This window comes from Danio rerio, chromosome 21 (genome assembly GCF_049306965.1).
Source record: "Danio rerio strain Tuebingen ecotype United States chromosome 21, GRCz12tu, whole genome shotgun sequence".
NCBI lineage: Eukaryota > Metazoa > Chordata > Actinopteri > Cypriniformes > Danionidae > Danio > Danio rerio.
The window spans coordinates 46020504-46047680 of record NC_133196.1 but is presented as its reverse complement, the minus strand read 5'-3'; the positions used below and the strand labels follow the sequence as shown (position 1 = coordinate 46047680).

Genomic DNA, 27177 nt, shown 5'->3' with positions numbered 1-27177 from the left:
GCTGCTCCCTCAAATAATGTGCTATTTAAAGGTATGGGGACATTTTGGATATGGCTGTGCTGAGACAATAGCAAACATTAGGAACTCTCATTTATTAAGGACACTCACCCAGAGCAAACCCTATTTTTGTTTCAAACGAAATTGTTGGCTTATCCAACAGAACGGTCATGCTCTTGTTTGATATGGAGGATCTGGCCATGACTCCTGCTAATGAGATTGACTAGCCTAATGTTACATGGTAAAAAACACACCACACAACAACCTCAAAATATTATGCAGTTCTGAGTGTGCCTCACACAGCCCGACAAACCACCTGTAGAAAACATATCGAAAACACATCTCTCTTTCACTTTAACCGACACTTGCAGCGGTTTTGCACTAGACACTTTCTTATAAGCACTCTATATCTCTTAAAAAAAATATGAAGTGTGGTTCACAGGTGAGTGGCCTTGACAAACCACTTGTAGCAACCTGCCTCTTTATGTCTCATTCATACTTGCAGATATAAACAAATAAGACATTCAGCAGAAGAAAAAATTTAGCAAATAATGTAAATTCCTGATTATATATATATATATAATATATAATATATATATATATATATATATATATATATATATATATATATATATATATATATATATATATATATATATATATATATATATATATATATAAATAAAAGTGCTGTCAAAATTATTGCGTTAACGCATGCGATTAATTTGAACTATTTAATGCGTAAAAAAAATGAATGCAATTAATGAAGTTGCAGGATTTTTTTTTGTTTCCTATTGTGGCCGATGTGTGTTTAACGTGCAAAGAGATATGGATAAGACCAAGGAAGCCCTTTTAGCGATTAATCGTGATTATTTACAAAAATGTATATATATATATATATATTGAAAAGTAACTATTTACTTGACAACTTATTTCATCAGATACTTTTTTACTCTTACTCATGTAACTTTTTAGATTGTTACTTTTACTTAAATAAAAATTTCCTTAAGTACTTGTACATTTACATGAGTATAGGTTTTGGATACTCTTCCCACCTCTGACTACGATAACAATCATCTTCAGAATCAAATTGCTTAATTGTCTTATTCCACAGTGCTTCTCACAATCAATAATGCGTTCTGCACTTGCATGAGACGCTGGCATAGAAACAGCATAAATTAAGGAAGGGTTATCTTGGAAAATGTGTAAAGTGTGCCTACGGTACATTGCATAAAATGCTGCCTACACAGGCAGCTCGCAAAGTTTCCGAACAGCATCTCTGACTGTTCCACTTCCTGACTTGTAAGATCAGAGAACAGTCCTGCTGTGAAATTTGCTTAAATTTCTTATGTGTGCACGGGGACAGATGTACTGAAATTTGCCTCCCTTGAAAGCATTATGGAAATTAATACGGATTAAAAAATAAATAACCTGAAGTTAGGATGCACTTCAGTGGTGTCTGAACTGCACGGCAATTCTTAATAAGGGCTTTTCTTCTGAAAGAAGAAAGGGGGAAAAAAGGATAAAACCTTCACCCTGAGTGTCAGTGTGCAACTGGAGGGGCAAAAAAGCCCCTCTAGTTATATTTTCCAATTCTTATTCATATTGTAGAATCACCTAGGATATTCGAAAAAGGGAAAACAAATGTAAATGGGGACCATCTCCAGCATTCCATGAGTGTACATAAATGTTTGATCCCAATGGTTCAAAGCTACTTTAATCCTATTTCTAGTCTGCAATTAAAAGCGTCGCAAAGTGTGCTCGAGATATATCATCTTCTTAACTTGAGCACAACCACAGAGCAGTCAAAGACACCTATGCAAACATACCCATGCGTACACCAGGCGAGATATGCAGTTTCAGAATTGCTTCTGACGGCTACCTGCCTCTATATATTGTGCTTCGGCAGTGCAGAAAATTTGAGTAATATGCGGAGGCCTGGTAGGAGGAGATTAGGTCGTCAAAAGCAAATAAATATATAAATAAAAGTCAAACACTACGTTAAGTCACCTCAGTGGGAAATGCCTGCTTTCCACATTCCATATTTATTTGTAAACTATATGCTGGGCAATAAATACACAAAAATGCAACTTAAATTAAATAAAAAATCACTTTACTTGAATGGGGTGTTCATACGATTGTCATGAAACCTTTATAATCAAGACACTAGTCATCAAAGTGAATGAGGTCAGCGCTTGGAATGTTATCACTTAATTGAATGGGCATTATCAGTGGTTATCAGTTGATAGATATGGGGCCTTCTGCGCCTACTGGTAGGCTCAGAAGGCTGTTGTCATCCATCTACATGGTTAATCAGTAATGCTAATAGAGAAGACTCCAGATCCAGATCTGTTTTTACGTTACTGTGACGGTTGGGTTTAGGGTTGGACGTTAATAAAATACAATTAATGGGAAATTTAATAAATAATATAAATTAATCCCGCTAACTTCCGGATGATAACAGCCTTCTGAGCCTACTGGCCCATATCTATCAGCTACCACTGATAGATATGGCTAGATAACCGCTGATAATGCCCATTCAATCAAGTGATAACATTTAAATCGGCTGATAAGATTTCATGCATGCTAGTGACAACTGTTGTTAACTTTAATTTGCTGAGTTATATCATTTTAAATCCAAAGATGACTTGACACAAACAAATAGATCACAACCAGGCATCATTTTTGTCATGACAACTTGTCATCATCAAGATAACATAACTTGTCATAAATCTGTCATAAACATGATTGTCATGAGGCATCATAATTGTGTCCTGAATATGTTTCAGATCATGTTTTCAGTGGAACAAACTGTATTTGTCATTGCGATGTCTCATTAAAAGTGTCAAATAGTTTTTAACAGCGTGAATATTAATATTAAATGGCATTTTAATGACAAATTCAGCTTGTACCACTGTAGTTAGGGTAAAAAAACAACAACAACAAAACAACAAAGACGTGATAAAATTCATTTAGAATGGCTTCATGGTATGTTCAGGACAGATTTATGAAAAAAATATGAAGTGTTCAATACTTGTTTCCCTCACTGTGTATTTATATTCATCAGATCGTCCCGTGTATACTCAACTCTACAACAAGAAAGTCTGTAATGAAATCAGCCTGTCGGTGGCATTCTCTACCAACAGAGTCTCCAATTAAGCTGATGTGTAGGCAGACAAGCGCAAATGAACAGAGAGGCAGCAGTTCTCAATAAGGAGCTTAACCTGTCTGTCTGTTGTCTGGCCCTGTGCTACCGGTCTGCCATCAGTCTAGGTAATGATCGGTGCTTGGCAAAGACAGTTTGCACACATTGATCTCTTTAACATCTAAGGTCACAACTGCTGGTATCTGCTGGTAAGCTAACTTCAATAAAATTTACAATTCGTAACTCATTTTAACCTCTGTAGTAATATACAGATAAAGTCAGAATTATTTGCCCACCTGAATTATTAGCCTCCATGTAGATTTGTTTTGGTCAATTTCTGTTTAACAGAAAAAAGATTTTTTTTTTCGACACATTTCTAAACATAATAGTTTAATTTCTTTTATCTTTGCCATGGTGGCAGTACATAATATTCTGCAAGATATTTTTAAAGATACTAGTATTCAGATTATAGAGCAATTTAAGGGCTTAAATAGCCAATTGTCGAGGGCTTTTCTTTTTCTGGAGGGCTTTTGTTAATCATTGCTTGGGTTTAGGGAAGCAAGCGGGTGAGCGGGTCAATCTGTAAAACCGCTTGGGTTTAGGGAAGGAGGAGGAGGATGGGTTGGCCAATTGGCTGGTCGCCCAGTCAATCATTCAGTCAGTCAGTCAGACAGACCGTCACTCAACAGCGGCCTCTGGTGGCTTTACGCTAGAACAGCGTGGGCGCAAACGGCGAGAGACGTTTGAGATGCGAAAAAGCGCACACAGCAGCCTCTTGCAAATTCGCAAAATAAAAACTTCACAAATACGTACCACCCCGGACGTATTTCGCGGCCTCCAGAAACGTTCATTGAACTACGTTTTCAGAATGAGCCTGGATTGGATGTATCAGTGGAGTGCGAACAACATTGTTTGCTTATCCATGAAAGAAAGAGAAAGAGAAAGTAAAGGACGATTGGAGGAGGCTCATTCTTTATCCTCGTGCTGCAGATGGTCTAACTGTTTTCTCGCTAGTAAAACGCTCAGTTTTTTCACTTACAAAGTCCCCCATGCAAATAGCAAATGAACCATGGCGCGATGCAACTGAATTTTAAAGGAAATAGGAGATTCTGATTGGTTTATTCTAAAAACACACCAATAACTCATTAAGAAAATATGCACAACACTGTTAGACCACGAGCCGCAATGCAGACCATATTTCTCTGTCCTAAAATAGCAAAAGTGGATTCAGATATGGCCTTAATGCTTTTGCACCCTGCACTTTAGACTTTGCGTCTAGATCGTTAAAATAGAGCCCATGGTGATTAATTGAACAATAAGGTAGGGGGCATATATTTAAATGAGTTGTAAAAACTAGCAATAGAAGGTGTTTAATTATCATTATGGACATTGGTTACACGGGTTATGTATATTTCCACTGACATAGTGAGTAGTCTTATGAGTTTGCACTTCTCGATTTTTACATTTTTCCCAATTAGATACAACTAAGGCTGATTTATACTTCTGCGTCATATGTATGCGTATGGTTCGGCACAGCCTTCGCACGGTCGCATAGCCCATGTATAGACACTGACGATGACGTGCACCTTTTAAAAAAAACTACATGTCGCAATGACGCATATCGCAAGCTCTGTGATTGGTCGGCTTGGTAGCTGTGACCAGGGTGGGCGGGACAGAGAGCCGCGCGAGGACCATACAAATCTACTGCCAGCTAGCATTTTGGAAGTGTTATCGAAGCAATACAAACAGCACGCAGAAGTGTAAATAAACGGTTTCACATCACAGCATTTGTTTAGCAGCTCTTCTTAGGGCCAAAATAAAGTTAATTTTCTCTCTAGCTGACATTTTTCCAAGACATACACAAAGCAGCTAACAGCTATCTGGCAATACAGGAGGTATTTTGCAGGAATTTACAGTGGTATTTCAAGAAACACAGAACGAGTAATCTATTTATTGTGACCTACAATGCGCTTTGCAAACGACTGTACTGTCTCTACAAGCACCTCACATGTCCAATTAGTGTTGAAAGAAAAAATGTGTATGCTGCAACTTTCGGCTTCCTGTTTACACTAATTATGATGCATTTCCTGCCCTTTTGAGGTGTTTTCCCTATTGCCGGGTGTATTGAAATTAGCAAAGCTTCATAAATTTAATTGTGTACTAATATATCTGTTTCAAAAGAGATTTATTACTATGTTATATTTCAAAGACAAGGGACGTTCCCTGGTGTTAAAGCTTCAAGGTCTTGTGTTGCTCGAAAGTGTGTGAAATGCTTAGATATGTTGCTTAGCTACAGACAACCAATACTAGATTGCCTCAATGCCTGTCTCATCAAATATTAAAGAAATAAACATGTCAGCATGTTCAGGTGAAGCTTTCTTTCTTTCTTTCTTTCTTTCATTCTTTCTTTCTTTCATCTATCCTTGTTTCATCTATCCATCCATCCATCCATCAATTCATTCATTCATTCATTCATTCATTCATTCATTCATTCATTCATTCATTCATTCTTCCGTCCATCCATCCATCCATCCATCCATCCATCCATCCATCCATCCATCCATCCATCCTTATTTTCTCCATTCATTTATTTATTCATTTATTCATCATTTTCTTTTTTTAATCCATCCATCCATCCATCCTTTGACTTTTTTTATCTTTTTTATTCTTCTTTCATATATTTATTCATCTATCCATCTTTTATCCATACATCCTTCTTTCGACTACTCATTCATCATCCTTTTTTATCTATCCATCCATCTGTATATCCAATTATCAATTCATTCATCCTTCTTCCATCAATCCATACTTCTTTCGTCCATCCATCCGTACTTCCATCTTTTTCATCCATCCATCCATACTTATTTCATTTATCCATTCATACCTCACTCATCAATTCTATTAATCCATTCTTCTTCCATCTGCTCATCCATACTTTTTTCATTCAATTTATTCATCCATCCATCCATCCATCCATCCATCCATCCACGCATCCCACTTTCATAGTTTCACCACTTTCTTTCCTTCCTTCCTTCCTTCCTTCCTTCCTTCCTTCCTTCCTTCCTTTCTTTCTTTCTTTCTTTCTCTTTCTTTCTTTCTTTCTTTCTTTCTTTCTTTCTTTCTTTCCTTCCTTCCTTTTTTTTTCTTTCTTTCTAGAAATGCACACTATGATTCAATGTCATCTTTGAAAGAAAGATGTTGTCGGCTCCTTGTTGTTTGGATCTGAAGACTCTTCTAAATAAGTGTATTAAAATAATTAGTTCACTTAAATATTAAATCATAATTTCATACTGTAAAATGTGATTAGTTACTCTGCTTAAATAAAGGGAATTAGCCAGTTGAACTGTTACGTTGACAACTTATTTTTATAATTGTGCACATAGTTAATTTACTTCGTAATTTAAGACAGTGTTTCTAAGTCAACTAATCATAAATAAAGCCACCATTAAGCCACAAATTGATTGTGTGAAACCTAGCATTATTTAAAGTGTACTCGCCTCTAAGTGGTTCTAAACCTTTATTTATTTTTATTATTTTTTGTTTTATGTTTACAGAAATTATTACAGAATTTTCATTTTCGGATGAACTATCCCCTTCCCATTTATTTTTCCCTCATGGCACGTAAACTGGTATTAGGGCTCAGCAATAATCCCTCCCCTCAGGCAACCTGTCAATCACGAGATCACAGCAATTAGTGGATGAAAATGAGCCAACGAGCCAACTCCAAATCAATTCATGATGTACAAAATCAACTGCTGCCCTACATCTTCCTTGCTTGGATATGCTGTACATCCCAACTGGTGAAGAAAATATTTCAGTATTTACAAATGTTCAATGTTCAAATGGTCAAATGTTACAAAATAATAAGTGCATTACCCTTAACAACATAAAGTGTGCTTCTCCGATGCCAATTACACAAGAACATATTCTGCGGTTTAAAGGAGACCTATTATGTTCCTTTTTGCAAGATGTAAAATAAGTCTCTGATGTCCTTAACATGTTTATGTAAAGCTTCAGCTCATAATACACCACAAATGATGTTTTATAACTCTTTGAATCTGCCCCTTTTAGGCTGTGATCCAAAGTGTGGGGTTTTTGTCGCTTTAAATTTAAATGTGGTTGTGATATTTTCAAAAGAGGGCGGAGCTACAAATGCATATGCATAACCATGGCAGCAGATTCAAAACAGGACTAATGTTATCTAAAAACGTCAAAAGGATGGCTGCTTCTCACTGAAGGTCGTTTATGCTAATGAGGGAGAGATCATTACTAATGGGTGGGGCTTTCTCCCTCTCGTAGAAATGTAGAATTTCAATCAAAGTGTTTCTGTTTTTAACAAATGTGATTATAAAAACTAAAATGAACTCATTTTACCTTTAGAGGCTGGTTATATTTACAGACTGTTGCAATACAACTGTGTTAAACCCCTTATAAAAGTGACATTTGCATAATAGGTCCCCTTTAAGGGTGCTTTCACACTTGGTTCATTTGCCTGGACCGTACCCAAGCTCGATTGTCTCCCATTGCCACCTCCTCGGTTGGTTTGTGTTCATATTGTTTTTTTTTTCGTTCTGAACCTCGGTACGCTTGCGTCATCGAGCTGCTGTTTTGTTTACAGCCGTTGCTAGGTAACAATCACGAAAGCAAGCGGCGAAATGCAAAGCCGTCCGCACATCGCGGTCATTCTGCTTTCTCTGAAGCTTTTGGTTTTGGATATACAGAAAGCAACTCACGTCCATCTGCCGCAAAAATGTTATAAACATTTAGAACATCACACAGTATCTGCAGAAGCTGTTTTTGAAGGAGACAAGCAGACATCACTGTGTTTGCCCTGGCTCAGTCCCGCGAGTATCACCAAGGTACGAAACATGACACACACACACAAGAACGTAGAGTTTTACACCTATAAATCACACTAATTCTTATCTAATTCACCCAGTGCGATGTTCAGACCTAACTGTGTTAACCGTATCAGCTAAACTCTCCCCACTCAATTTTTTTCTTTTGTAGTTAATTCCGGAGAACAAACTTGCAAATAACACAGCTCTTCTCCGGTCTACCTCCGAAAGGAGCACCTACAATTCACATTCTGTTCAAAGTTTCTCTTTTTGCTTGATTTTGCCGTTGCTTTTTCGTTGGGTTTTGCCAAAGTGGATTCATTTGCATATTCATACGGGGGAGGAGGCAGGGAGGGGTTTTGTGCTCGTGCATGTTGCGCTCAGTTTCACGTTCATTCAGATGTACTAAAGAATATGCGTGAGATTCAGCGTACGCAGTGTTTCATTCATCTGAATTTTTTTCTGCGTACGCACATTTACAGCTTTACAATGTTTTGGTATGATTTCCACGCAAGTCTTCGTACATGAGGCCCCTGATGTTTACATTCATAATATTTATATTATTTGCTAAGTAATAACCTCAAGTGGAACTCTGAATCTGCGTCTCATTTCGGAGACTGTCACCGTCCACCAGTCTGGAAGTCCCATTTCATAAACTTTAAGAACCGTCCTGACTGAATGAATGACATACTCTGATTTTCACCAAGGTAAATCAGGGTGCTGCAATATAATTGGCTAAATTGGAATTGTGCGGGTTAAAGGGGCAAAAACAAAGTCTGAAATATTAAAGCAGAATATCAGCATCAGACTTCAACATGGTTTTTTTAGATAAACAAGAATGTGCATTTAGCATGTTTATTAATTATCTGCAAACATATTTTGGTATTTATATGCTTCAAAAGACATTCAGCACTGTTAAATAATCACAGCACACTTTTCATTTTAGTGCAGATTAAAATGACACAAAATTTTTGAAAAAAAAAAAAAGCTAAATATGCATTGTTTGATGGCCAAGTTGACTGAAATGATGCCACAGTGTGCACGCTTATGTGTGTCTGTGTGTGAGAGAGAGAAAGACAGAGGGAAAGAAAGGGAGGTCTATGCTTATGACACGCTTCGTTATGCGATAATGAAGCGCAACCCTTTGGGAATTTGAACAGTGTCCTGACTAACCAGAATATGCGGAAAATCTGTATCAATTGGAAAAAAAACAAACAAACAAAAAAAAAACATTGCAAGCTACACGCAATTTTCAGACATTTGATTTTGTGTAAAATTTTGTGAATAAAGAATGACACAATCCGAAGTGCGCCACTTACACTGACAATATACATATACATCTGTATAAGTATACTCGTGTGTATATATTTCCATTGAGATCTTAACAAAAGTTTGCTTGTAGTTGCACTATTTGACTGACTAAATGAAGGATTGATTAATTGATTGATTGATTGATTGATTAATTGATTGATTGATTGATTGATTGATTGATTGATTGATTGATTGATTGATTGATTGATTGATTGATTGATTGATTGATTGATTGATTGATTGGTTGGTTGGTTGGTTGGTTGGTTGGTTGGTTGGTTGGTTGGTTGGTTGGTTGGTTGGTTGGCTGGCTGAGTCGTCCATTCATTGCAGTTGTACAATTTGATTGAATGGTTGATTGATTGATTGATTGATTGATTGATTGATTGATTGATTGATTGATTGATTGATTGGTTGGTTGGTTGGTTGGTTGGTTGGTTGGTTGGTTGGTTGGTTGGTTGGTTGGTTGGTTGGTTGGTTGGTTGGTTGGTTGGTTGGTTGGTTGGTTGGTTGGTTGGTTGGTTGGTTGGTTGGTTGGTTGGTTGGCTGGTTGGTTGATTGATTGACTGGTTGGTTGGTTGGTTGGTTGGTTGGTTGGTTGGTTGGTTGATTGATTAATTGATTGATTGGTCGGTTGATTAATTGATTGGTCTACTGGTTCAGTTGCACTATTTAATTGATTGATTGATTGGCTGTTTGGTTAGCTAGTGGAGTAGCATATTGGTTCAGTTGCACTTTTTGATTGATTGATTGATTGATTAATTGATTGAGTAGACTATTGATTGCAGTTGCACTATTTGATTAAATGATGAGTGATTGATTGCTTGCTTGATTGATTGGTTGGCTGAGCAGTCTATTGATAGCAGTTGCACTACTTTATTGAATTATTGGTTGGTTGATTAATTAATTGACTGATTAATTAGCCTATTGGTTCAGTTGCTCTTTTGATTGATTGATTGATTGGTTAAGTAGTCTATTGATTGCATACATTGGCTTATTTAGCTAGCAATTCAGTATTCAAACTTTGTTACAAACTGTTCAAGTTTATAGTACTAAGTCATATTTGCAATTCAATAGCTTCCCTTATATATAAGGACACTAATATTGCATAAATAGTATACTTGTATGTTTGCCTTACTACACATGTGCTTGTAGTACCATGGCTTTATTTTTAGTACATAAGAGTGCACTTTTACTAACTATATTTGTCTTTTTAGAATATTTACATAAAATCTGGCAATTACTGTACCTTGTAGGGTTGCAAAAGTATCGAGTACCAATTGGTTAAACAAAACATTTAAGCATTGTTGAGCACTTAAACTCAGCTGATTGTTTATTGATTTCACATGCTCAACAGAATTAATTGTGGATAGAAAATGGACGCTTTTTACATATTAGTACTGATTGGTACCAAGCTCAAATGTGTTAAGTAGATGGAGGGTTCGATACGACACCAGTTTAACAAACAAAATGTTTCAGACACAGTTTAAACGGAGCGGTGCCAGATGACAATCTGCCTTCCTTCAAATCAAACATTTAAGCATTGTTGAATTTAACAAACAAAATGTTTCGGATACAGTTTCAACAGAGCGGTGCTAGTTGACAATCTGCCTTTACTTCAAATCAACATCATCCTACTCCCACAGGTCCACATCTGGGCTGGATGACAGGCTTGTGACAGCAAGACGAGGCACAACACAACACCACTGACAGTGCTTGGTGAGACACACCTGATGTTAACTTTTTCACAGCTGTCAAAAGAATTTAGCATTTGTTTCTGTCTATTTTTTTTTTCATTTTTTGAAGTTCTCCATGAATATACAAGCTGTCTGTAACACAACCACCTATTATCATATGGCCTGATTTGTCACAATCAGCATGAGATGTGGTTCACAATACAGCTTAATCTGATAACAAAACTGCCTATTTAGATTGATAGAGAGCATTTTATGAAGATACAAAGGTGCTTTTTTAGCTTAGCTTAGCATTAATCACTTAATGAGTTTAGACCATTAGCATCTCTCTCAAAAATGACCAAAGGTTCTTGATAATTTTCCTATTTAAACTACAGTGTTACGTGAACAAAGTTTCTTAATAATTATGCTATAATATGAGTATAGTTCTGAGTCATGTTGACCTAGAAAACATCAACTTTTCATTTTCTGTTGGTCTTAGTACATGATGTAACTACAGGAGGATTAAGCTTTAAATAAGAAAATTATTAAAACTATTTGAGCATTTTTTTAAAAGATGCTAATGGTGTAATTTGATTCAATATTCCATTCTAAGCTAAATTAAGCTAACAGTGCTACTACCAGACCCGGAGATCAGCTAATGGTATTTTTAAAGTATGAAAAATGGTAAAACTCAACTGGTAAACCTCTAAGGGAGTTGTAAAATGAACCTATTTTTACAAAAAAATGTATTTGAAAAACACCACAGCAAATAAATTCGGAAAGATTAATGATCAAATTAGGTGTCTCTGAAAGACTAGTATATGAATTAAGAAAACAAACCATGGTATATAGTTTTAGGATACCTAGTGTAAAATGTTACAATAAGTACACTCACCAGCCACTTTATTAGGCACACCTGTCCAACTGCTCGTTAACGCAAATTCCTAGGCAGCAACTCCATGCATTTAGGCACGTAGACATGGTCAAGACGATCTGCTGCCGTTCAAACCGAGCATCAAAATGCAGAAGAAAGGAGATTAAAGCAACTTTGAACATGGCATTGTTGTTGGTGCCAAAGAGGTCTGAGTATTTCAGAAACTGCTGATCTACTAGGATTTTCACGCACACACAATCTCTAGGGTTTACAGAGAATGGTCTGAAAAAGAAAAAAGCGGCAGTTCTATAGGCGCAAATGCTTTGTTGATGCCAGAGGTCAGAGGAGAATTGCCAAAATGGTTCCAGCTGATAGAAAGGCAAAAGTATTAATCACTCTATACAACCGATGCCTGCAGAAAAGCATCTCTGAATACACAACACGTCCAACCTTGAAGCAGATGGGCAGAAGACAACACCGGGTGCCACTCCTGTCAGTTGAGAACAGGAAACTGAGACTACAATTCATACAGGCTCACCAAAATTGGACAATAGAAGATTGGAGAAAAGTTGCCCTGTCTGATGAGTCTTGATTTCTGCTGCAACATTTGGATGGTCGGGTCAGAATTTGGCGTCAACAACATGAAAGCATATATCCATCTTGCCTTGAATCAACGGTTCAGGCTGGTGGTGGTGTATTGGTGTGGGGGATATTTTCTTGGCACACGTTGGGCCCATTAGTACCAACTGAGCATCGTGTCAACCCCACAGCCTACCTGAGTATTGTTACTGATAATGTCCATCTCTTTATGACCACAGTGTACCCATCTAATGATGGCTACTTCCAGCAGGATAGTGCCCCATGTCATTGAGCACAAATCAACTCAGAATGGTTTCTTGAACATGACAATCAGTTCACAGTACTCAAATGGCCTCCACAGTCACCAGGAATGGGAGATGCACATCATCCATGTGCAGCTGATAAATCTGCAGCAACTGTGTGATGCTCTCATGTCAATACGGACCAAAATCTCTGAGGAATATTTCCAGTACATTGTTGAACCATGGTAACAATGCTCTGTAGGCAAAAAGGGTGTCCAAAAAGGTATTAGTTGGGTGTACCTAATAAAGTGGCCAGTGAGTGCATTGTATCCTATCTTTTAGTATCCGCTGACTTTAAAATGATTTGCTAAAAGTTTAATTTATTTCTTACTGTACATGTTTTACGTCAGATTGGTAAAAACTGAAAGTTGCAAAGCAAGACTGTAACTGAAATCCAGCTAGCTTTGCTGTTTTGTCTGCATGAATAGACAGCAGGAGTCCCGTCAGAAGATGACCCATCCATCTGACCCGCCTAACCATTTTTTTGCAAAACGTCTTACAGTGCATTTGCTGTACATTCATCAATATGTGCATTCTGGGAAATGAACCCATGACCTTGGCATTGCTATAGGTAGTGGTGGAGTACAGCTGACGCACTCAACACACTGTGTTCCCAGAAACCTCTGTGGAGTTTACTTGAAAGAAAGTAAAACTTGTGCGAAACTTGGACAGAGCTTATGAAGGGGAAGAAGAAGAAAAAAAAAAAAAGCAAAAACCAATTAGACAAAAGTTCATAGGATTCTCACAGGATTTAAGGTTATGGACACATTATGCTCACTGACAGGATGTCGATACATTTGTCAATACCAAATGTCATTTCACACTTAAAACACTTGCCGGAGAAATGGAAAGGGGAGAAACCATGAACTTGTGCTGTATCTGAAATCACCCCATATGCCCTCATTCACTACTCCCTATCTTAGTCCACTAATATGTACACTTGTATGAAAGAAATGACATTTTGTTTGAGCTTTCATTCATTCATTTTCTTTCAGCTCAGTCCCTTTATTAGTCTCGGGTCGCCACAGCGAAATCAACCGCCAACTTATCCAGCACGTGTTTTACGCAGCGCAGGGCCGGAGTGGGACTCCTTTTCAGCCCTGGAGTTTCAAGCCACAGACCGGCCCACCTCAGTTCACGACTGACTATATTAAAGAAAACAGCTGCTTTAGAACTTAAAATGTTCAACAACCCTAACAGTATTATATGTCTTAACAATAAAAATGCAAAAAAATAAATTACTCAGACTAGGATCAAAATAAAATAATGAATAAGAAGATTGTGGTCAACCAGTGCTCTGTATTCCCACAAATGCCTGCTGAATCTGGATTGGACCTAATTTTAAAGACCTCTGTACACCCCAAAGGTCTCATTTCCAAAATGTATAACCTTATTATGACATTCTGTAACACAACACTAGAGAAGATTAAAATGGAATGGATAGAAGAACTAAGAATTAATATTTCTGAAGAATCTTGGGATAAAGCAGTTAAAATTATAAACAAGACTTCATCATGTGCGCGTCTTAATCTGATTCAGATGAAAATTCTTTACCGTATTCACTACAGCAAAACCAAACTGGCTAAAATCTACCCTAATATAGATGAAACATGCGATCGTTGCAACTCATGCAAGGCAGACCTAACCCATATGTTCTGGTCATGTGACAAACTGAGACGATTTTGGTCTTCAATATTTGTAATTTTAAACTCAGCCTTCAATTTAAGAATTCAACCAAATCCAGAAATGGCTATTTTTGGAGTAGCAAATAAGGACATCCATGTGGCCAAAGAAATAGAAAACGCCTTTGCCTTTGTAACATTAATAGCTAGAAGAAGAATTCTTATGGAGTGGAAATCACCAATGCCACCTAAACTGTCACTTTGGCTTAGTGATGTAATGCTATTTTTGAAAACAGAAAAAAATAAATATTTTCTTAGAGGATCAACCAAAACATTTTTCAAAACATGGGACCCTCTAATAATTCATATTGAGACTAATGTACTCCCCCAACCATAAATTCCCAACCCCACCCCCACCCACCTTTTTTTTATTTTTGTTATTTTTTTATTTAATTTTTTATTGATTTATTTATTGATTTTTTGTAAATTTATTTTTATTTTATTTTCATTTTAATGCATTTCCTTTTCATAAAAATTTTCATTGTGTTAATCTGTTTCTTTTTCAAATTTATGTATGGTTAAAAAAAAAAGAAGAAAAAACGAAAATACCTTTGTAATTGAATACCTTTAATATACTGTATTAATAAAAACACACAAAAAAAAAAAAAAGATTGTGGTCAAGTAAATAAATAAATAAATTTAAAAAGTGTGACTGCTGAGAGCAACATATTCTGGAGCTAGGGACACCGGCCCTCGTGGCCAAAAAACAGACCGGCCCACTGGGAATTCTCCCGGTCCTCCCGATTAGCCAATCCGGGCCTGACGCAGCAGATGCCCTTTCAGCTGCAACCCATCTCTGGGGATCTGACAATTTAACTAAAAAAAAAACAAACAAAAAAAAAAAACAGGATGACATGCTCAGATTGTTCACCACAAAACTTGCAGTGTGAGCAAACAAAAACAAATGGTTAGTTTAAATTTCACTTGTACTTGAACATTTGTGGTTTTACAAACCCTTTTTCTGGAAACCACGCTACATCAAGGATAGCTTCTTGTGTTTTTTAATTTGTATGAGGACTAAGCATTAGCTGTTCTCTACAGTGCGGTGTGTTGGAGTTCACAAGAGCGCAATTAGCAGTTGCGTACACATGCCCTCTCCTGATCTCTCCAGCTCTCAGCTTCCTATCTCTCTGCTTTAATGACAGCAGCCAGTGGGCCATACGTAAAAGCAGACGCTGGAGGATTACCGCTGGATCTACAGCACTTTCCCATCGTACACCGCATATATATTTCGCAATTAGATTTGATTAGCCTTTTTTTCCCGCTCATGGCGCTGCGTAGCATGAATGCTGACTGGCTCTCTTTATCTCTTGGCTTTATGAAGATGAAGGTCATTCTAATTAAGGTAATGGTGAAGTGCAACTGGCTCTCCTTACACGCTGCGCTCTCGAAAAGCTCTCACGCGTTTCTGCTGGAAAACAAAGATTATGTACGATTTAGTTTAAAATGGTTATTTTATGAGACAATAAAATAGATGGATGGATGAATGGAAAGAAGAAAGATGGATAATAGAATGGATGTTTGGATGGATGGATGGATGGATGGATAGATAAAAGAAGGATTGATGGATAAAAGAATGAATATATAAAAGTAGGATGAATTAATGGATAAAATGAGGATGAATGAATGAATGAAGGATGAATGTACGGATGAATGAATGATGGTTGAATGGATGAATAAAAAGATGGATGGATGTATGAATAGATGGATGGAATAATGATGGATGAACGAACGAACAAACAAATAGATGAATGTATGGATGGATGGATGGATGGATGAATAGATAAAAGTAGGATGAATGAAAAGATGGATGGATGGATGGATTTATGAGAGTAGAATGGATGAATGAATGCATTTATGAAAGAAGAATGAATGAATGAATAAATGAATGAATGAATGAGTGAATGAATGAATGAATGAACAAACGAAAGAATGAACGGACAAATGAACGAATGAACGAACAAATAGATGAAAGTAGGACTGATGAATGGATAGATGGATGGAGGTAGAATTGATGAATGACTGCATAGATGAAAGTAGCATGAATGAATGGATGGATGAATGAATGAATGAATGAATGAATGAATGAATGAATGAATGAATGAATGATGGATGATAAAAAAGGATGGATGAATGAGTAGATAGATAAAAGTAGGATGAACGGATGAATGAAAGCAAATGGATGAATGGATGAAATAAGGATGGATGAATAAATAGATGAAAGTAGGATAGATGAATGGATAGATGGATGGACGTAGAAAGGATGAATGGATGCATAGATGAAAGAAAGGTACGTGAATAAATGAATGATGGATAAATGAATAAATGAAAGGATGAAAGAAGAATAGATTGATGGATGGATGGATGGATGGATTGTTGGATGTATGGAAGGAAGAAAGAAAGAAAGAAAGAAAGAAAGAAAGAAAGGGAGGGAAGATGGAAGGAAGGAAGGAAGGAAGGAAGGGAGGGTGGGAGGGAGGGAGGGAGGGAGGGAGGAAGAAATGATGGATGCGTAGATGGGTGGATAGATGGAAAGACAGATGGATTGCTGTATTGATGGATGGATGGATGAATGGATGGATGGATGAATGTATGGATGGATGGAAGCAAGGATGGAAGCAAGGATGGAAGGTAGGTAGGTAGGTACGTAGGAAGGAAGGAAGGATGGATGAATGAATGAATGAATGAATGCATGAATGGAAGGAAGGAAGGAAGGAAGGAAGGAGGGAGGGAAGGAAAGATGGAAGGATGGATGGATGAATGGATGGATGGAAGGAAGGAAGAGTGGTTAAAGGGATGATAGTAGGGCTGAATAATATGAAGAAAAGAAGTTGTGATATATATTTTTTCTCTTCTTTCTGCCATTTACTGTATACTGCACTTGTAATAAAGGAATACAGTTTATGGGAGTCTAACAGCCTTCAGGTCCAGACGCTGAATAAGCAAATGCAAAATAACACTGCAGGGCTTTCATTGCATAAATAATCCAATCAAATGCATCATTATTAAAGTTACAAACTATACAATTTATTGCAGCTGAATGATGTTAAACCGTGATGCCTGGTCTATTATAATTCCAACTCAACATTGAACGTTGTGACTTTTGTGGATGAGCACATTGCATGTATTGATGGTGAAACAATATATTGTACATACCTGATATATGATAAAGACAGACAGACTGACAGACAGACAGACAAACAATCGATAGATAGATAGATAGATAGATAGATAGATAGATAGATAGATAGATAGATAGATAGATAGATAGATAGATAGATAGATAGATAGATAGATAGATAGATAGATAGATAGATAGATAGATAGATAGATAGATAGATAGATAGATAGATAGATAGATAGATAGATAGATAGATAGATAGATAGATAGATAGGTAGGTAGGTAGGTAGGTAGGTAGGTAGGTAGGTAGGTAGGTAGACAGACAGACAGACAGACAGATCTGACTTTTCAGTATCCCGATAAAGAACATGACATCACTAGGCAGGAGATCCAAAGATCATGAGTGAAGATGATAGAAAATTGCAGGAGGAGAAAAGCACTCCACTGATTTTGGCCAGATGAAAGCTACTTGAAATTAGCTATAAAAAAAAAGCACAGAAAGGACTCTCAGACTGTAAGAAGCAAGACTCTCTAGTCTGCCGAACCTCAATTTCAAGAAGAATCTCTAGATGAAACACCAGACAATGTTTCCCTTCTCCACAATACCATCTCACCCATGCAGAACAGTAGCAGTTCCATCACGCTGTGTGGAGTTTTTTATTTATTTTATTTTTTTCCCCGGAAGTGGGGGGAAAAAGGGCCTGGGGTTCTGGTCACGGTAAAGGAAAGCTGAACACAGCGAAACGCAGAGCTGTTCTTAATGAAAACCTAGTTCATAGAACTCCGGGCCACAGACTGGGCAAAAAGGTTGCCTTTCAACAAGATAATGAGCTTAAGTCTCTGCTCTGCCAAATAAGATGTTCATTGTGCTCAAGGCCACTGATGACCCTTAAAAAAAGTTAAGCGTGCTGTTAGTATACTTTTTAAACAAAACAAAACAAAAAAAAAACAAGATTAAGATGAGTTTTCCAGAAATGTAGTTAAAATTGCACTTACTGTGAGTATAATTAACTTACACTGACAGAAGTCTAAAGCCCAAGTCAGATCACAAGAATTTGTCACAATTTAGGCATGATTTCTGTGACGTAGGCTGTCGTGGGGAGTCGTAAACGACAAATAGGCATAACACGACAACCAATACCATGTCTGCGATGCCTCACAACACCAGAAAGTTCAATCCTCCCCCGTTCTTCACGACGAGTTCCGTATCATTGGTGACACTGGGCAATGGGAGCACATCATTTCTCAGTTATCTCAGCAGGTGCTGCCGTTAGTCCAAGGGTCAGCTAATCAAAAAATATGCTGCATATTTACTTATGAGTGGGTCTCGGGTGGATAAGATCAATCATGTGTTTTGTAGACTTTAACCACTTTCTCTAAAATGTAAAGGTGTTTTAAGCTATTTTATCTAACAGGCTGGCACAAATATGCAGACATCTGCATTCTCACAATGAGTTTCTGAGTTCTCTCAGTCTTCTGACTGAGTTCGTTCTTCCACTGTAATCAGGGAACACGTTCAGTGCTGCTAATGCACTTTAAAAGCCTGTCTTGCTTATTCAAGTGAAACTGAAAGGCACAATGGATGATTTTGTCATTAAAAGTGAAAACAGATTAATAAAGGTTTCTCTAAAAATGTAAAAATTTCACTATAATTTCATTTAGGCTTGATTACTATTTTATTTAACAAGTCAGTTCGTGTTTTGGCGGACTGGTTTTGAAGCACGTCACCTCAGATGTGATTTGTTATTCTTGTTTATCGAGTAGATAACTGACCAAAAAAAATAAATAAATACATTAAAATTAAGATACAAATTACACCAAAAGAAAATTGCTTCAAGAAGATATTTTTCCAAGAAAAACATACATTTTTCAAACAAATTTGAAATGCTAGAGAAGTTCTAAATAAATCGTATTTATTGAAAATTGTACCAATTTTTAGCGAATCTCTGTAAGGTTTCTTCAAACCAATCTGTATTGTGTAAAATGCTATCGAAAAGTGGAAATCTACATCACAGCGAGTAACATTCAGCCATATTTGTGGACAAACAGAAGAGCAACCAATGTAAATCACCACAGAAAAAGCCATTGCATAGTAATATCCTTTAAAAACATCTTATAAACACTAAAATAAAATTGACACACATGTAGAAACCATCATTAATCATCTTTGTGTATCTGAAAAGCTGAAAATATGCATTCCATAATAAGTAAACATTTCTAAATAGGATTTTCTGTGTAGTGCTTATGGGTCTATATGAGATACAATAACTCAATAGATATCAACCAGCCTCCTTTGTCCTAAATACCCAGAATGCACTTTGCTGTAACGGCACATTCTTCTTCTCTGTACAAAAAATAAAAATGACGTAACTTGACTGAGGACATTAGCGATACAATGCAAGCGGCTTAGGGACGACTCTTCAGTTCTTGAGTGGGCCGGCCAGAGCAACTTGAACAAGATTAAACATCTCTAGAGAGGCTGGGAAATTTCAGCCCACCAATGGGTCCCCATGTAACTTGACAGAGATTAAGCGGATCTACAGGGAATAATAGCAGAAACCACCCAAATCCAGGTATGCGATGCTTGTCGCATTTTACCCAAAAAGACAGTAATGACTGCCGAAGGTGCTTCAACTAAGCAGTGAATTAGTCTGCTGTTTTCCACTTAACTGAATAGTCACACTTTACATTTGTTAATGTATTTACTGATATGAACTAATTGTTACTTGTACAGTAGTTATTACTCATAGTTTATTTACTAAATATTATAAACAGCCAAATTCATGCTTGTTAACATTAGTTAATGCACTGAGTTCACATGAACTAACAATAAACAACTGTATTTTCATTAACTAATGTTAACTAACAAGAACAAATACCGTAATAAATATATTGTTTGTTCACAGTTATAAAGGAATTACCTAACATTAACTAATACAACCTTTTTTGTAAAGTGTTACCAGCTATATATATATATGTATGTATGTATACACCGTATAGAGAGGAACTGGTGGAGAAAAAAACGCTACAAAAAATATTCAGTAAATGAATTTGTGTTAAGAGACACTCACAGCTCTCAATTTCCAGTGTACAGTTCTGCTCATCTAGTGGGTATCTGCGCAGGTCCATCATGCAGGCAGCTGTGGTAGTAATCCTGTGAACACATGTAGAAATGCACTTTAAGCAACAAAGTAATATGGCGTCATATATGCTGTGTGAACATTCCTCCTGAAAAGTATCCTTATCTCATAACTTTGGTTCAATGATGGGACATATAAAAAGGTTTTTTCAACAGCGTAAAAGATTAATATGCATTGTTTTGAAGCAAGTCTTAAAATTGTGACTGTAAATAATTCAAGAAAATGTTGCTGGTTTGAATAATATTAATAATAATATTAATTAATTAATTAATTATAAATAAATTAGAATAAATAAATAAATTAATTAATTAATTATATATATATATATATATATATATATATATATATATATATATATATATATATATATATATATATATATATATATATATATATATATATATATATATATATATATATATATATATATATATATAGTTGAAGTCAGAATTATTAGCCCCATTCAAATTTTTTTTTTAAAACATTTCACAAATGATGTTTACCAGAGCAAGGGAATTTTCACAGTATGTCTGATAATATTTTTTCTTCTGGAAAAAAAAAGTGTTGTTGCTTTTATTTTGGCTAGAATAAAATTTGTTTTTAATTTTCTAAACACCATTTTAAGGAAAAAAATATTAGCCCCTTTAAGCTTAATTTTTTTCTTGATTGTCTACAGAACAAACCACTGTTATACAATAACTCGCCTAATTACCCTAACCTGCCGAGTTAACCTAATTATCCTAGTTAAGCCTTTAAATGTCATTTAAGCAGTATAGAAGTGTCTTGAAAAATATCTAGTCAAATATTATTTACTGTCATCATGACAAAGATAAAATAAATCAGTTATTAGAAATGAGTTATTAAAACTATTATGTTTAGAAATTTGTTGAAAAAATCTGCTCTTTGTTAAACAGAAATTGGGGAAAAAATAAACAAGCGGTCTAATAATTCAGGGGGTTAATAATTCTGACTTCAACTGTGTGCATATATATATATGTGTGTGTGTGTGTGTGTGTATTTATATCATACACACACAGCAAACATCCGTCATCTTCTCATCAGTGACATGCATCTAAACAATCTCTGGGTCAATGCATGTAACGATTTTGGACGTCTTCTTGGACACTTGTAATGCTTCCAAAGAGTTTGCTGCTCTTATAAATTGCCCATGTCTTGAGGCAGGCCCGGATTGGCTAATCGGGAGCACCGGGAGAATTCCCAGTGGGTCCATCCGTTTTTCGGCCGCAAGGGCCGGTGTCCCTAGCTGCTTGCACTCTCATTTATTTCACTCTTTATTTATTTGACCATAGCCACATTATTTTTATTCATTATTTATGCTGCAGCCCCGCTCTTTTCATTTATTTTCTCGCAGCCCCTTGAGCAAAATACAGCCCGCAGATTAATGATGATGTAACTAAGTTATCATTCCACCCCAAACAGCGGCAACTTAGTGAATATTAATTAATATTAATGAATATTACACCTGCTCAATGAAAATCAGATGATTCACTACATTACCAAAAATCTGACATAACTTGATCAGAAATCTAAAAAGGGGAGAAAAAGAGTAGACATCAATGGCAGCAGATAACAGTGCAATACTTATTTTATATCCCGTACACATCACCCTAACAGCGCCATCTTGGTCTAGTGGTTAGCACGTTGCGTTATCACGCTGCTGATCCTAGTTTGATCCTCACCCGGATACATTTTTTTTTTTTCATTTTTAGTGTTAAGACATACAGGGCTCTATTTTGACGGTCCATGCGCAGAGTGCAAAACGCAGGGCGCAAACGCTTTCAGGGCATGTCAGAATGCATTTTTGCTAACTTAAGGACGGGAAAACCAGCTTTGCGCCATGGCGCATAGTCTAAAAGGGTTGAGTTTATTTTTTTAATGAGTTATAGGTGTGTTTTGAGAATAAACCAATCAGAGTCTCATCTTCCATTACCTTTAAGAGCCAGCTGCGTCGTGCCATAAGCGCATTGCTATTAACATGACGTAAAGTAAGTTCACTTTCACTTTCGCTCTTGGATAGGGAAACCTTTACGCACAGACATCAATTAGCCTATAAATAATTAATTTCGTTTGTTAAGCGCAAAGATTTGTTTCAAAACTATTTCTAAATTCAGTTCTAATTTCCAGCAAACGAATAAATGAACAATAATAACCAAGTGTGGTCAAAAGACTGAGTTATTTCCAAATACTATACACATACAAATACAAATACACTATGCAGGCTCACACACACACACACAAACATATCTACAGATAAACATTCACCACCGATCCCCATCCAAACGCCTTCGTATGCTTTTACCCACGTGGGGCGTGGGCGGGGCTGTGACTTGCACCGGAAATGGCTGCTGGACCAGTTGGCTGCCCGCACTCAACGGACTGTTTTCCATTACCCCTGTTCCCATCCCCTCTGTCTATGTTGTGTCTTGCCGGTGTGCTTATGCTAAGATAGGGCTGTTTTTCTCCCTTTTCTCACTTTGTCCTAATCAAGGGCAAGCTGAGGGGGTGTTTTTTAGCCTAACTGTCCAAATGTATCTTTCTTCGTTTCTAAATGCTACCTCCTAAGATCTGTCTCCCCTGAAAAGTTGTTTGTGATGTTTTGTGTATGGTCTGGGGGGTCCAATTTCGCTATACGAAAGTGTAGTGACAAATAAAGGCTTGATTGATTGATTGGGTTGATTGAATACACCTGCTCTGCCCCATATGGTCTAAAACCTGACAGGTGGACAAATCTAAGCTTGTTTTTAATAAAACAAATATAAATATGGATATAATAAATAATACTGCTAATAATCATCACATTAAAAGCAAATTGAATGAACTGAATAAGCCTCCCGAGATGAAGAAAGTAATGCAGTGGTTTTTAAATCTTCATGTAGGCTAGAAATTAATATGTTTTGTAATATTTTAATCATTTATATTTATATCCTAATATATATCCTTATTATATATATCTTTGAGATATTATATCTTTTTCATATGTAAAGATATTATTGCGTATTAATATTGTTTGGGTTGCTTATGTAGGGGTACATTTTGTGTGTGTGCGTGTGTGTGTGTGTGTGTGTAAAAAATTAAAGAATTAATGTTCTCATATTTATAAAAACACTTGAAGTTCTAAAGTAGCTGTGTCCTTGAAAAAGACGTGTTAGTGTCATTAGAAACTGCATTGGAAATAACGTTATTTTAACATAGTCAGTCGTCGATTGAGGTGGGCCGGTCTAAGGCTTGAAACTCCAGAGCTAAAAAGGAGGCCCACTCCGGCCCCGTCTTGAGGTAGCTCATTATGTGGTGGTTTACCTTCTATGTGCGACAGATTGATTGGACAGGAATCACCAACACAATCTCACGGCAATTCGTAACTTTTTCATTTAGTGGCTAATTCGTATGAATTCGTACGATCTAATTCGTACAATTTAGTACGATTTGCTTATCCCCCAATGACGGTTGGGGTAAGGGGTGGGGTCAGGTGCCACGCCTCCTTTTTAAAATCGTACCATTTTGTACGACTGAACTCGTACGAATTCGTACGAATTAGCCACTAAACTGGCAAAACGTAAAATACTTACGTTTTCTCGTGAGATCAGGCTGGAATCACAGGACTAATTTTGCTAATCCCCATAGACAAGAAAAATAAAGGAGTGACTACAAGTTGAAGGAAAGTAGTGGAGTAAAAATACTGATATGGCACTAAAAGTTCACTCAAGGAAGAGTAAAAGTACACATTTATAAAACTACTTAGTAAATTACAATTTCTGAAGAAAACTACTCAATTACAGTAATTTGAGTATTTGTAATTAGTTACTTTACACCACTGCTCAGGAATATGCGACATTGGTATTGATCAGAAAAATATATGAGTTCACTGGCATTTGCTGCTTCTACAAAACTAAGATAGCCTTTTTTTAGAAGACTAAAGTGTGCTTTATTTATAGAGAACAACTCTAAGTTAATACAACCATCCCTTGACACTTCCGTTAGCATCTATGACTGCAATGTCAAATCTTAAAAAGCTTGTTTTACTTTTAGTGAATTGAACGCTCCCTGTTTTCCCCTTCAGAAATAGCAGTGAAGAGGGTTTGAAGTAAGAGAAGGTGTTCTCGGTGCTGAAAACATTTACTGCAGTGCTAAGTGCACGAAAAAAAATCCTCTTGCAGGGATTGATAGATGAGCAAAAAAAGAAATAAAGAAAGAAATCGGTGTCCTAGTTTCTAGCTGTACCAGAATCACCTTGCCTCCATGTCGTAGCTGTGGTTCCCATAGCAAGTGGGAATACCAATGAAAAGAGGGCAAGGAAAAAGGGGTATTAATATCTGCTTTGATGTATATGCTATGGTATATTACACAAGTGATAGTACAGGTGCATTGGCATGACCTTCAAATAGGGAGGAAAATGTCTGTTTCTTCCTTTATTATTAAGGTTTCTTTAAAAAAAAATGCTGATAAATGTGAAAAGTTCTGAAGAGAAAAAAGAAAGCACAATATCAAAGGAATGAAGGAGCCAATCCACCCTAGATCAAGGTACAGGATTGCTCCTTAGGCTACTTAATACAGTTTGAAAACACACATGAAGTTGATTCGTGTTGAAAAGGATAAAATAATGTAACAACAGCTACATACTAGAAGACCACAGTGAGCAAACTGCTCTGTAATTCAATTCATGTTTGTTTCTATGGCACTTTTACAAGGTAGATTGTGTCAAAGCAGCTTCAAAAAGAAGATTATAGTACATTTAAACAAATTTCAGTCCAGTTTTCAGAGTTTAAGTTCAGTTTGGTTTAATTTTCACTGCTGAAAGTCCTAACACTGAAGAGCAAATCCATTAATGCGCAGCTCCTCAAGTCCCGTCAATATTTTACACAGCGGATACCCTTCCTGCAGCCCCATACACACTCATTCACACTCATACACTATGGAAAATTTAGCTTATCCAATTCATCTATACCACATGACTTTAGTGAATGTGGGGGAAACCGGAGCACCCGAAAGAAACCCATGTGAACACGGGAAGACCATTTAAACTCCACACAGAACTGCCAACTGAGCCAGTCGGGGCTCGAACCAGCGACCTTCTTGCTGTGAGGCGATTGTGCTACCCACTGCACCACTGTGCTTCCCTATATTATAATATATTATATTATATAATATTATATAACTTTTTATTTTAATCCTGATATCCAATTTACAATTCAGATCCAGCCTGCAGATTGAAGTTGACAGATTCCACTAAAATTTGCAGCGCATGATGATCAAAGATGATTTTTAGCTTCAATTTTTAATTCCATCCTGTCAGAAGATATCTATCCATCTGACATCCCTGTTTGATACCTCTCAATCTATGTTTTAGAACACATTGTAGTGTATGAAAAATAGAATTAAATGTTGAATTATAATTGAAGCTGAATGTATGATTCAGGAGGCGGAGACGGCCAATAATAAGTCCTTAAGTTTTTATATATCAGACAAAATGTAAAAATTCACATACATAAACATTATTTTTAGTGATACAGTTGAAGTCAGAATTATTAACCCCCCCCCCCACATGGTTATTTTTCTCCAATTTCTCTTTTCTAATAACTCATTTCTAAACCTAATAATTTTAATAACTTTTTTCTAATGATAGTTTGTTCTGTAGATAATTGAGAAAAAAATGCTCAAGGGGACTGAAAATATTGATTTGGTTCGGTTTGGTTCAGTGTGGGTGGGTGGTTGGTTGTTTGGTTTAGTTTGGTTTGGTTAGGTTAGGTAAGGTTATGTTTTGGGTGGTTGGTTAGTTGGTTTGGTTTGGATAGGTTTGGTGTGGTTGGTTGGTTGGGTAGCTTGGTTTGGTTTGGTTTAGTGTGGTTGGTTAATTGGTTGGTTGGTTTGTTGGTTGGTGGGGATGGTCTGGTTTGGGTGGTTGGTTGGTTTGGTTTGGTGGGGATGGGAGGATGGTTGGTTGGTTGGTTTGTTTTGGTTTGGTGGGGATGGTTGGTTTGGTATGGTTTGGTTAAGATTCTGTGTGGGTGGTTGGTTGTTTGAATTGATTTAGATTGGTGTGGTTGGTTGGTAGATTGATTGATTGATTAATTGATTGATTGATTTATTGATTCGTTCATTTGTTAATTTGTTCAATCATTCATTTCCAGAACTAGATCCAACAAGGCACCTGGTAGTTGTTGTTTTTTTTTCTTTTGAAGGTAGTGAATTCACAAATATTAAATATTAAATTAATATTAAAATAAATATTAATAAAACATATCAAAACACAATAAATATGATATGCAATTGGAAAGATAAATTATAAAAGAAAGAAATACCAATATCCTCCATTTTCTTCAATGATTTTAAAAGAAAAAAGGGGAAAAATATGAAAATGAGGTTCCTACTCAACGGTGTTCTGTGCTACTAAATATGACATAATATGTAGCATGGCCAAAATAAGGTTTACTACAAAATATAATAATAATAAATAAATAAATAATAAATGAATGAATAAAATTCCTATATATATATAT

At 36.4% G+C, this 27177-nt stretch overlaps 2 protein-coding genes and 1 long non-coding RNA gene across 6 annotated transcripts in view; 1 reads left to right on the top strand and 2 right to left on the bottom strand.

The window, feature by feature from the left end:
* Positions 1 to 27177, bottom strand: part of sh3pxd2b (SH3 and PX domains 2B) — an 897647-nt gene that overhangs the window by 475240 nt on the left and 395230 nt on the right. The window lies entirely within an intron of this gene.
* Positions 1 to 27177, bottom strand: part of gabrb2b (gamma-aminobutyric acid type A receptor subunit beta2b) — a 151824-nt gene that overhangs the window by 37882 nt on the left and 86765 nt on the right. For all 3 annotated transcript variants that reach the window (XM_073935506.1, XM_073935507.1, XM_073935508.1), the window contains exon 5: positions 20594 to 20676. In XM_073935506.1, the coding sequence (XP_073791607.1) occupies positions 20594 to 20676 (83 nt within the window). The remainder of the gene's footprint in view (positions 1 to 20593; positions 20677 to 27177) is intronic.
* LOC141379919 (uncharacterized) overlaps positions 1 to 27177 on the top strand; it is a 62279-nt gene that overhangs the window by 33339 nt on the left and 1763 nt on the right. The window lies entirely within an intron of this gene.